The sequence below is a fragment of the Branchiostoma belcheri genome, unplaced genomic scaffold, assembly GCF_001625305.1.
Source record: "Branchiostoma belcheri isolate BF01 breed outbred unplaced genomic scaffold, Haploidv18h27 scaffold33, whole genome shotgun sequence".
Taxonomy (NCBI): Eukaryota; Metazoa; Chordata; class Leptocardii; order Amphioxiformes; family Branchiostomatidae; genus Branchiostoma; species Branchiostoma belcheri.
In genome coordinates, this window is record NW_017803943.1 from 935049 (window position 1) to 948520 (window position 13472).

The window sequence follows — 13472 nt, forward strand, 5'->3', positions numbered from 1 at the left end:
TGTGTCTTTTATCTCATTTAACTCAATGGAGAATTCGAAAAGACGTATAGCCGCATAATTTTACTCATGAACAGATACATAGCACCACGTTTACTACTAGTACTGCATGCACCTAGTTCTGAAGATTACCTACTCTTTGTATACATATAGAAGATATGCCCAGCTCACATCAAATGTTCCCAATGCAGTTTTGCCGATTGAAAACAAGATTTTACAAATAATCTAAGGGTTAGAACCCCAAATTTCACATATTGGTACCACAGGAGGTGGCAAATTTTTATTATGGTTTTTAAAAAGTAGGGCTCCTGTGGAATATATTTTTATGAGATAGCCATCACAGAGTGTAACCGAATACCTTTAATGAATTGTAGATTACTGGCGACTTGATACAAGCCACAATATAATACATCGATTTGAGTTAATTCACGCAAGGAACGAGGAATTTAGACAGACGTTACGAAGGAAAAGGCATTCTGAGCTTTCCAGTAGAGATATTCCTCCAAATGAACTTGACCATTGGCCTTTGCATGGTCAAGGCCATCGGTGCCACCACCATGGTCTAAAGCAAAAGTGCCCTCTACCGACTTCAGTTGGTGGTGCAGCTCTTCCTCAGAATTTGCCCCCCTGACTGACTGTCTATCAGGGGTTCCGAGTGGGGTTCCTAGAGGGGTGCCCTGGGTTCTCTGCAGGGAGTAGCCCTCTGCCAGGGACGGGACGTCTAAATGCTGAACGAGGACCTCCGGGATCGGTAGGTTTGCCGCCAGCAGGCCTCTCGGAGAAGGCTGGTTCCCCCCTCGGCACGAGGCCCGGCGTTTGCCGCAGGATGATATCGCCTGGAATAGACCTCGGTTTGTCAATGAAGATATACATTGGACTAACAATTGATGGTGTGCTGTTTTTTGTTTGTTTGTTTGTTTGTTTGCTTCGCATTATTGGTAAACTGCCTTAAGACGTAACACACCGGTTTTGGGCAGTTACAGTAAGCACCCCCATGAAACTCCTTCCTCTTCGCCCCCGCCGTTCTGCTTCGCCCCCGCCCCGTTCTGCTTCGCCCCCGCAAAAAATCTGCTTCGCCCCCGTCGTTCCTCTACGCCCCCGGCGCAATTCTGCTTTGCCCCCGTCCTTCTGCTTAGCCCCCAATGGCGGCACAGCTCACAGTCGACACGAAAATCGTCTGCAAAATAACAATAAAGGCTGTGCCGCCAAATTTAAAGTAGCCCATGCTCCGGCAAACATTCTGGACCACCTTTCTGCCAAGTGGCGTTGCACAAATCCTTCCCATTCAAAAGTTTACCCCTTCCTCACGGCCCGTCAGTGGTTCTTACGTTTATAAGTACTGGCGGGAAATTTCACTCACGGCTGTACTTATAAACGCCAGTACTTATAAACGTAAGAACCACTGACGGGCCGTGAGGAGGGTAACTTTGAATGGGAAGGATTTGTGCAACGCCACTTGGCAGAAAGGTGGTCCAGAATGTTTGCCGGAGCATGGGCTACTTTAAATTTGGCGGCACAGCCTTTATTGTTATTTTGCAGACGATTTTCGTGTCGACTGTGAGCTGTGCCGCCATTGGGGGCTAAGCAGAAGGACGGGGGCAAAGCAGAATTGCGCCGGGGGCGTAGAGGAACGACGGGGGCGAAGCAGATTTTTTGCGGGGGCGAAGCAGAACGGGCGGGGGCGAAGCAGAACGGCGGGGGCGAAGAGGAAGGAGTTTCATGGGGGTGCAGTAAGTACAAGCTGAGGAAGAATGTCTCCCAAACACTGCCGAACTAGGGATGTGACAGTTTACACCCTACCTGTTCCTTCTAGCCCATGAATCTCCAAACTGGACCAAACGTTTAAAGAGAAGTAAAGGATTTTCAAAGGTATTGCTGCCCTCTAACCCCCTGTCCCCTGAATGTGTGAGGGATGACTACTTTGCCCACCTGTCGGAAGCTGCTGCGGAAGCTGTGCGACATGAAGGCGTAACAGACGGGGTTGGCGCAGCTGTTCAGGTAGGACAGCAGGCGGAAGGCGATGCGCATGGCGTACACGTGCTGGGTGTGCTCGTCCAGGAGGTTAAAGGTCACCAGAGTGTGGAGGATCAGCAGCGGTCCCCAGCAGGACACAAACACCGCCATCACAACCAGCAGCATCTTCATTATCTGGAGGGGAAACATCGTGAACAGCTGCCAACAGCTGCTCCGTCTATACAAGTCCTCAAACAACATTATCCAATCTGTTCTTAAATCTGAAGTGATATTCCGCAGCAGATTCTTTCGCAATAACTGGGCCTGTCTGTACATATAGTCATATTATTCTTTTACTGAATCAGATGTAATTGTGTTGTGTGTATTTTATATTTATGTTGTATATGGGTGAGTTATGCCTGAAATAAAGAAATAATAAATAATAGGTACCTATAATTGTTTGTGTACTTTCAGAGCGATCGTATTATACTTTAAATACTGGCTGAAGTCGCCTCGCCCCCCCCCCTCAAAAAAAGTTACAGCGCGTGTCCGTGTGTGTGCGAGCATGTGGCTGCCTGGTGTTTGGCTGTGCTAGCCAAATGTTGAAAATGTTTAAATTAAAACATTGGGGTATGGCCATATGGTTGGTAGATGATTGACTCATGTGCAGGGGTCAAATTTGACTCAAATTTAACTCGAATTAGATTAGAATAGGAAGTTAGGCGTGTCCTAAATCTGAGCAGACTGTTTGATGTGAACTTCAGCCAACTTTGGTTGGTCGGTAGTCATCATCATCTTAAGTACTGCTGAGCCCAATTTACATTGGATTACTAGCAGCTGCACATGTAGTTGGGAGAAGGTTCTGAATGTGTGGCAATGTTTTACCTGTAAGCCGTTTTCGTCCCCCAGGACTTGGAACGATGGTTTTCGACTATTGGTTGAACTATTCTCGTCTGCGTTGCCCTGGGTGATGGTCTCCAGCTGCATTGACGTCATTCTGGGCCCGTGTGGCATGTTCTCAGCGGCCCCGACTACCTCGGGGTTTTGCGGGGTTCGCCGAAGATGTTCCGAGAAACGGCGAAAGGACATCATCTTTCTGCACATCAAAACATGAAGAAGAAATCAGAGATTTTATATTTTCGTGAAATATGTACAGTTTTGGGAATTTTTCTGTTTACATCTATTCATTTATCAACTGGCACCCGGCCAACAGACTCCAGACCAAGTTCTTGTTGCATTCCTGCCTGCTTCTGAGACCTATGTCTGACCTTCTGTGGTCTGTGGTTAGGGAATTCCCCACCTAAGTGCTGTCACTTAACTCTATGGGCACGCAAGCAAACACACACAAACGCACACAAACACACACATAAATGCACACATACACATACACGTGCACACGCACACACACACACACACACAGACAGACACACTCGCACACACAGACAGACACACAGAGACATAATTTGAGGTACTTTATGTGCTTCCACTCCTCACTGCTTGGAGATGTCCTGGTATGTTTATTACTGTGATGTGCACCAGTACTCACCCTTCGTTTTCGACATTTTCTTTCTGTTCACTTTCTGAACTCTGACCTCTCCGCCGCTGCACGATTTCCCAGATGACGCAGCCGTAGGAGAAGCCCATTATGGCGAGGGGGAGGAGAAAGAGGACCAGCAGACCGTACAACACGTACAGACGCTCGTACACTACCGACGCCCACACCTGCTGACAGTGGTAGATGGTATCGCCCGTCCCCCAGTCATATCCCACAAGACCCTGCGGGGTGGATGAAAAGCACTTGAAGACAGTCTTAAGAGCAGAATCAACTTTTATAGTTCTGCACTTTATGCAATCATTGATATTGATAAATAATCTGAATAAAGAGATTTTTTACACAACTAAGCGTTTTATTCAGCCGACGTTTTGGTGACTGTCTGTCACCTTCCTCAGGGCGATTCTGACTGTTCCACAGTGCACAGCACAGGTGTCGCTGCCAGATACCTGTTCCCTGTAACAGTGTAGATACGTAAGCATCTTTAGCAGCGGCACATGTGCTGTGCAATATATCAGCAGTCAGAATCGCCCTGAGGAAGTCCACAGGCAGTCACCGAAACATTGGCTGAATAAAACACTTCATTGCTTAAAAAGAGTATCTTAATATTCAGTGACTTACCAACCTGGTGGAACTATTCAAGGATGATAAATACTCCATTTGAAAACAACACCCTCCTCCCAACTTTTAAAAGCAATCTGGAGTTCCGTACTTGGCTCTGCTCGAGGGCTAACTATGCCCAGCATGGCGGAAATTACGAACAGTGTTTCTTCATCATAAAATAGCCCTGATGATTGATGTAGGGTATCTGGTGCTTACATTCTCATACATGTCCTAATGGATAGAACTGCAGGCAAGAGATACCACGCAACAATCGTTACAAGCACGAGCCCACGGCTATTCAGAAGTGACTACTCTCCAAGCATTTTAATCGGGCTCTCTTTTTGTACTGGTAACCTCTTTACGCCAGCCTAACTGGTGGAAAATGGTAACTGCCTGGCCAATTTGATACTGTCCTGGCGGCCACCGATAGATCTGCGTTGAGATTAATAATTTACAGGAAATACACACTCGATCACTTCTAAAGGGAACATCATTTTTGACCTTATCAAAGTCTACTGTTTTGCTGATGAAATGTTGTTGCTCCGCCTAATCATTAGTAGTAAGTACACCTCAGTTTCTTTGAAGGCTGTACATGCTCAGTCCACATTATATGAACGGAAAAATATAACTCTTCAGCTACAAAATCATCTGAATTTTGTTTCATAGCTTTTTGATTTATGAGTTTCTGTCCATGAAAATTTGACATTTTACGTGGTGTAAAATCTACTCTTGCATCAAAGCCAGCGAGGTGAGTGATAAAGCTGCAGGTCTTGGCTATAGTTGAGCCGATTACAACGAAAATCGATCAGCTACAATCCTCCCGATGATCCAAGGCTCCAGGCATCGCAATTTTACTCGCAAAACGCAGCAGAGGCTAATCCGTGTTAAAGGAAGCATCACTTTGGACATTCGGGATAGCCGGAAGTAAGCTTCTAGCTTCAAATCAATTTGTACTCAACCAACACACAACATTTCCTGTGCACGCCATTTTGTAGTAGATTTTGAGCGATGGGAATTCAAACTTGCCCCCCGCCCCACACCCAAAACCTTGTCTTCACCGTATTTGTAGCCCATTTCTTTCCCCGTTCACGGGAGAATTGGGGGTGTGCCCTCTTCAAAACGAATACACGAGCTTCTTATTTTGTTGTCGGCTAAGTGCCGCATTTTTCCTATCGCCCCCGCAGTCTGTCAACTTTGCCATCAAGTTATTCATGACTATTTCTTCGGCACAGCTCATTTTGATAAGATTTGACCCCCTGGTTTTACCCTGACCCTGTCATGTCAGAGGCAGGCGCGGGCAGGGAAATTGGTAGGAATGAAAGCTTTGAATTCCTCGCGGCTTGGAATTGAGGAAATAGGCCTGCGAACACGCAAACTTCAGGCAGAACACATGATATTTCTAGGGTGGATAAGGTCGGGAATGAAAAACTAACTAATTCGTAGTCAAGGTGTGTTTTATCAATAAGGTAGCCCGATATTTGGTATAAGGTAGTAGTGTACATGTTATGTCACTGTCAGGCGCAGACACGAAAATGGATAGGGATACAAGCTTTAAATCTAGGACATTTAGTTCCAAATACCAGCCGCCGCAAATGTCAATGTAAATAACCTACATCCAGGCGTTGACTTGCTTTCATCATTTAATGAGAATTATTTTGTGTAGAGGGGCTGGTTTTTAGAAACATGCATCTCGCAAAATGACAAAGACAAAATGAAATAATTTTACATAATATGAAAACATATCGCGAGTACTTTAAAAGTTAGCTCCTACGTGTAAAATGATAGTTTTTTAGAATAACGTCAGCGAATTGAAATTTCGACAATTTTTGTAATTCCGGTTTCAACTTCTTTCTTGTGGCTTTTGGGTAACATAAAGTCTAAGGGTAAAAGCGTCGTGTGACCCGGTACATGGTAATGGCAAAGGAAATGTCGGTAACAGTACAGGTGATAAGAGCTTCAACTCACTCTGCAACTCCCACACCCGCCCTTTAGTGTACATTTGGTGCCCTTTGGAGCAAATGTGTGCATTGTTGTCCTCCTGTGTATGTTCAAAGTTGCGGTACAATTGTCGTTCTGACATTCCTGTTGAGATGTTTCGTGGCTTGCGGCACGAGGTTAGAGATAAATGTTGTTGTGAACACCAGTTTCAGCACCAAGGACAGGGCCGCGTGTACGTACGCGCTAAGCGTTTCTGACAGAAAATGTCGGCCTGTGACAAGCCGGTTTGATCCGGGAGTACGGTTCCAGGCGCCCACTTTGAAGGCTGGCCGTTCTTTCAGTACTTTGATGTTTTACTTGAAGTTACCTCGCTCAACTTCTCATTTACGCAAGACTTTATCATCCATCTCTTTTATGAAATTAAAACAGAAGGGGGGGCTTAGAGTTGATCTTTCCAGTATTTTGGACGGGACATGGTTTGCAGAAACTTGAGGAAACTATATTTTATCATGTATCAATGTATTATAGGTTATCTTCTTATATCACTGTCTATAGGACGCATTTAAGAAGGCCTTGTTGCTAGTCTATTATTTGTGTATTTAGAACATCAAAAGTAGGACAGTTGGTCGTTCCTGTACCCACTTCAGTTCTTGTGTTGTAAAGCTCACTTAAGATGTAACATTATTAACTGAAAAGGTAGATAATTTTTTAAAACCTGTACATGTACCTTCATGTAGACGGTCTACCTACAGAATTGTCCACTTACATTTTTAGACAGATATCGGTGGATTGTAGCAAAAACTAATACCATACTTACCACACGAAAGGATAGAAGAAAGGCTCTGTCATGTGTAGTTCAAACTCTAGTGTCATAATCTATGAACTGTTTAGTACACAGAACCACCACTACAGCTTGGTACACGTTTTTGGTGATGTTGTTTGATGAACCCTATAATTTGAGGGGAGTGACCTAGAAATGAAACTAGGGCAAAACATCGGCGACTGAGAACTCGCTTGTGGGATTGCATATGTACGGTAAAGGAGTATTAAAGTCAGTCGATATGAGGGTGTTATTTTCCCATATATAAAATATATGTTGGGAAATAACAACCTCCTTCCTAGAAAGGTATTATTTTCTAACAGATACACTATCTATTGGAAAATAATACTTATCTATGTAAATAACAACCTCCCACCTAGCAGGGTGTTATTTTCCAATAGATTAACTATCTGTTGGAAAACAGCTCTTATCTATTGGAAAATAGCAATCTCCTTCCAACTTAAGTGATCCTTCCAGCCAATCAGATAAACTTAAAACCGTTCCCCTATTTATTATCTGAAACAAAATTAGACTGCCAACCGAATGAGAATTTGAAATGAATGAAGTCTAAAATCAGGAGAGATGTGTGAGTGAATGCAAATTTGCTTTCAAAATAACGGCTCAGACCAGACGTGGTAATTTCCGTCTCTCATACTCTCAGGAAGGAGGCTAAATGTATATAACTATAATTACCTATGGAGAGGAGTAGCAACTTTCGGGTTGCAAATACATTCTTCTGGTTCCATCTAACTGTAATTTGGGTACGATAATGGCATGTGATCAGTATCCCGGAAAATAACTCAGGGTTGAGGTATTCAAAGGTTCCTTCCTTCCGTGAACTATCGTTAAGTGTAGTAAATTGACTCCGAATTAGATAGATTTAGATTACACAACGTTTAGGATTAGGTTAAGTATGGCGGGTCAATATCACATAAATGAAAGACATTCATTTTATATCTATGCCCTTATATTAGCTTACGAGCTAAATACAGGTTATGGTGTACAAACAGTGATACAAGTCTGGTATGACTACATCTATAGCATACTAATATGTATAGGTTCAGCTTCTTCTCGCTTCTGAAGACAGTTGTAGGTGTAAGAACATATGGAGCTTATATGTGTGTGTGTGTGTGTGTGTGTGTGTGTGTGTGTGTGTGCGCGCGCGCATGTGTGAGTGTTTCTGATCTTACGTTAGTTTTCAAAGGGCATGATTGGGTTCAGTTTGTCCGAGAGTGAGAAAGTGAGAAAAAAGATGGAGGTGTGAGATCTCCAAAGTCTTGTTTCCTGTTAAACAACACAGATACAAAAGTGTTTATACAGAGTCACACACCTGTATAACCAGGCTGGGGGAGGCCAGGAGGAGAGACAGCACCCAGATGACCGCCACAGCACGGCGAGCCTTCCCGTACATGAACATGGCACGGGCCTTCATCGGGTGGAGGATACCGTAGTACCTGCAACACACACAGGTTCATAGTACATCAGTAAACCCCATTCTATTGTTATAAAATATCGGCGACAAATTTGATCTACAATGAAGCATGTCGTCTACCGACAAGGATAGACAAACACCAATTTCCTGTTTGACTGGGTTTTCTTAAGTTAAGACTGTTTTTCTCTTATTGTATTTAATGGATGGATGGATGGATGGATGGATGAATGGATGGATGGATGGATGGATGGATGGATGGATGGATGGATGGATGGATGGATGGATGGATGGATGGATGGATGGATGGATGGATGGATGGATGGATGGATGGATGGATGGATGGATTTGTTTTGATTTATTTTATCATTGGATAATGTATTATTACCTTTCAATGGAGATGCATGTGAGCGTGAGGACGGAACAGATGACCGACAGAAACTGCAGGAGTGCCGTGGCCTTACACAGGAAGCCGCCCAGCTCCCAGGCCGGCAGGAAGAACTCGGCCGCCTTGACGGGCACGCACAGCGCCACGATCAGCAGGTCCGCCGTGGCCAGGTTCCCCAGGAGGTAGTTGGTGGTGGAGCGGAGCCGCCGGAAACGCGCCACGGAGAAGACCACCAGCACGTTCCCGACGGTGCCGAGAAGGAAGCAGACGGCGTAGGTGAGGATGGTGGGGACGGAGACCGCCAGGTTCTCCAGGATGGCGGCTGCGCCCACGTACGGCTCGGGGACCGTCACGTTCGAACCTGTAGAGTTACTGACATTTTTCTCGGCCCTTTCGAAGTCGTCAAGAGCCGCCATTTCGTCTGTGACCGAGAAAATAAAATAGCGAAATATGATTTACTGTTTCTAGGGCAGCAATTTTCATATCATTTACTGTTTCTATGGCTGCAAACCTCATTCATCGTTTTAATTGATTTAAGTCATAAAGCCCAACCTTATCAGAGGCGTACGTGTGTAATACAAATCTTACAGTATCAAAGACGTATACAATTATGTACTAGTGCTTGTTGCACACCGAGTCACGTATTGGGCAGGTCTTTCATGATTCTCCAGTCATTAAAACACGCAGCTCCCTTTGATCCGAGCCCCTCTCATGTTCCTATGTCTAATCATGACATTTTACAAACTCTACAGCACACACTTAATTGCAGCGCGCTTCCGCAAACCCCGTTTGTACAGCCTCATCTAATTGCCATTAAGGCTTTCTACACAAATCACATCCCGGTACTCAAGTTGTTATCCGCACGAAAAACATAACGCCTGAGGCAGAACCATCTGTCGGTTATACAAGAAGACGTTATCTCTTTTTACATAACCAAGTGTTTTATTCAGCCGACGTTTCGGTGACCGTCTGTCACCTTCCCCATGGCAAATCTGAATTTTTATTCAGTGACTTACCAACCTAGTAAAACTACTCACGGAAGATGGTATCTTGTTATCGCTTGATATTCTGTTAGTAGTCTGAGTTAGTAGTGTTTCGTCGTGACAAAACGCGACGCTGAAAATATATGAATGATTAAAAGATCCATGCGTACTAAGGCATCATTTTCTTCCGACTTTGCACAAGCAAAATCAAGATCTAGAAGGGCGTAAACATTTAGAGACAGTGCTTTAATCAAAATTGTTTCGAGAGTTTTAAACCAACATTTAAACATTGACTGTACTTCTTTTGTACAGTTGGTGGCATCGTGTGGCGTAATGGTCGACGTCAGAGCGTTCGGCTCGGAACCAAGAGGTCCCGGGTTCGATCCCGACATGTTGTGCCCTTGCGAAAGGCACTTTACACGACTTTTCTACCTGTACGGTGGAGTGACGCCCATCGGACCTTTCGGCTAATTATAATCGTTGATACTGTGTCCAAACAATGATGAGGACACGGCATCAGGTGGCATGTGGATGTCTGCGTGACTTCAACAACAAAACAGAACTGTTTCTGACGTGCGCTGATGTAAATTTCATCATTTTCTTATCAATGCTGCTGTCAGTTATATCAAAATCTGACGCAGTTTCTGTAATCTATCTGATTCAGTCCCCATTGAAAAAGAAATCAGATTTGATTCAATCTTAAAAACGTAAACATTCTTTCGCTGATCTAGTTTTTCTAACCAGCTGGTGCTGCAGGCTCGGTGCTGGGGACCATATGTTAGCTGCATTCAAAGAAAGGTGCAACACTGGATTCCTGAATTGTTTTGTCAAAATCTATAAGGTTGCGTAGTAACAATTTTCGTATTTGTCAAACCTAGAAGGTTTAAAATGTAGATTTCCAGATTTTAAACCTCCTTGATCAAACCATACGATGGGAGTTTTTTTTGACCCAACAAAAAGTGCATCGACTTTCGTGAAGTCAACTACAAAGTACCAAATACAAAATAAATGTTCCAATTTTACTGACTATTGCCATGCGTTTAAAGGCATTAAAAGCCATTTCAAGGCGACAATAAAATATTCTGGATGAGAAAAAAAAATCTTCAGTTATTCAAACACTCACCTTGGACACGTGCTCACTCCAGTCTTTCCATGGTCTCAAATTTCAGTTTCACCAGTTGACCAGGTACGTAGGTCGTGGATTTCCTCTCTGTGAGATTTTGGAAGATGGAGGTAGAACATAAATATATACTTCCCTTCCGACCCAAGAGGCTACAGCTACTCTCGCCAAATGTTTCCTCCGTAGCCTCGAGAGGCACTCAGCACTGGTTCTCTCTGGGACTTGGCTTGAATAACTCCTATATAAGTACACGGCTGGTTTGATGTTGACCCCAGGTGGAAATTCAAACATGAACCACAGCATCTGGCCTTGGACCAACCAATTAGTCAAATCACGGGGTTGACCTGGCATATCTTTTCTTTGATTTTTCTACTTCGCTTCTTGTCGTGCTTCAGTGAACATGAAATGAACTTTAAACAGGAAAAAGAAGTCCTCATAAAGAAACTATAAAATGTACAGCGATTCTTGGAATTAAACCTTAGCAATAACCATATTAAGTATTTTCCTTGCTGAATTTTTTCGACAGGATGTTTTTTTCTGGATGCAGCAGTGAAATCACGTTTCTCACCCACACAGTTTGTCAAAATTGCTTTACGTGATCTTGTGTTGCAAATCAACACTAATTTAAGTCTATTTCCACATGTTTACCGGGCTTTTTAAACACACAGTCGCATGCGAATAGCTGTAATTCCGGTACGTAAGTAGTTACAGACAAGTAGCGCAGTTAGCCTGCAGAGTGCACATCCGCTGCTGCTAATCAACCACCATTGCCAGTCAGCATGCGTACACGGGAAATGATTTACTCGAAGCGAAACGGAGGTCTAAAAATTACTGCGTAAGAGAAATCAACATTCTCTTCACAGGCTAATAGGCAGTGACTAAAACGCAGAAGGAGATTTTCTACAAGTGCGGGGTCACAGCTTTCGATTACAGACAGTTTATATAAACATCCAACAAGTTCTGTTTTTGCGTCACTTGCCTTGCTCTTGGTACTGTGTTTTATAAATCATAGTTAGCGGCGACACGGGGGTAACTAGAATGACTTGCGTCTGGCTATCTGCTGTAGAGACATGTTGACGTGATAAAAATATCCAGCAACAAAATATCTTTTTTGTTTGTTTCAAGGTTTTTTTAAGTCACTCTCAATTGATGTGATTAAGCATGATGTCTTTTTTACGTAGCTAGTAGTAGTCATGCGGCTCGCTACTGCAAGAAGGTTCACATAACGTCCTTGCATGGCTACGTACTGCATCCTAACTCAGTTATTAATGCCGTCTTGTCACGCAGTACATCGTGCTTCTAGATGAGTCCAGTTATCAGAAACTGACGCATCCTCCGGAGCGTGAAGAGATCTTCAAGAGGAACTCTGTGAAAATTGTTTTCCTACTTCTTCTGTTAAAACACCCAATATTTAGCAGGCCGGCCGGTCAAAAGCCCCGCAGCAGAATGCACGTCATACGGATTTGCAGCGCTCCAACGGTCTCTATTTGATGATTTCAAAGGAAGACCTTTGATAAAGGGTAGTGAACTGCATAGCCTGGGGCCGGGGAGGCTAAATTGGCCTGTAGGAAGAAATTGTAGCTTTCTGCGGGGCATTCCCCCAGGCGGGTATACTTAATGACTTCTCCGGAAAAACGCACGTAAACCACGAGAGAGGGCGGAGAACTTTTGAGTTTGGACTACTTTCTGGAACAAACAGTTCGCGTGTGGCAACGTTTTTAACTCTATCAACATTAGTGGCTACCGTTGTACATGTTAACAGATATGAGCCATCGTCGATTTGCTGTAAATTGTTACTTTCCTTCTTTCGGCTGAACTACGAGTAACAAGTGGCTTAGAAACGAAGTTATTACCAGCTACAGACCCCAGTCTGACCCTCATCTCACCCCAATCTTATATGATGTTTTTAACTCAAATGTAGTGTGAACCTGGTGGTAATATACTAACGCTGCAAAATGTCCTATCTTTAGCACACCTTAACTTAACGGTATACGCCAGTGAAATAAACCTTTAAGGCGTGCTTACATCAATGTCTATCTCGCTCTCTAATTGTGAAAACATTTTTGTTCAATTTTGTATTCGTATTCCTTATTTAGCACGTAAATAGTTAATACCAGTACAAAGTAAAATACACAGGAAGAGTGTGCTGAGGGATCCGTGGCCTTCCCCAAAAACGAAAAAACAAGCATGCAAACTTAAGAAGATAAGAAAAACGATAAACAGAAATAGAAATACATTCACAGCTTCTCGGGTTAATTATGCTGAACACATACAATCAACAAATGCACAAAAACCCTGTTGCAGTACCATTGGAAATAGACAGGTGAACCATTTTTGAACTCGACCTACATTTTTACAATAGCTACCCACATAACAAATATCAAGAAGATCCATCCATAACTTCTTGAGTTAAAAAGTTGATCTACATATACAGATCCACATCACAGTAACTCCACCAAGCACGAACCGTAAACATACCCTTCTGACAAAGGCAACAGCAGAGAACACTTAATTAATACACGGACATCATGCCAGGCACGATGTCTTTGGACAGAGCAATCTTGATAGGGCCTAACAAAATAAATGTTGTGTTTCCTATTACAGTCCAGAAAAAATTAGGGTCGGTAGGTAGGGATTCTACTTTTTTTTTTTTTTTTTAGTTAGTCAAAGCCGGACAATGAACGTATGA

General features: G+C 43.5%; 1 protein-coding gene across 1 annotated transcript; it reads right to left on the bottom strand.

Annotated features, from left to right (window-relative positions):
• Positions 1–432: 432 nt before the first annotated feature.
• Positions 433–9096, bottom strand: LOC109475137 (pyroglutamylated RFamide peptide receptor-like). Its single transcript, XM_019775672.1, has 6 exons — positions 8681–9096; positions 8194–8317; positions 3497–3726; positions 2836–3046; positions 1927–2145; positions 433–833 (listed from the first exon to the last, which is right to left on the bottom strand). Exons 1-6 carry the CDS (start codon positions 9094–9096, stop codon positions 444–446), a joined length of 1590 nt encoding a protein of 529 aa, XP_019631231.1. The 3' UTR covers positions 433–443.
• Between the last annotated feature and the right edge of the window lie 4376 nt (positions 9097–13472).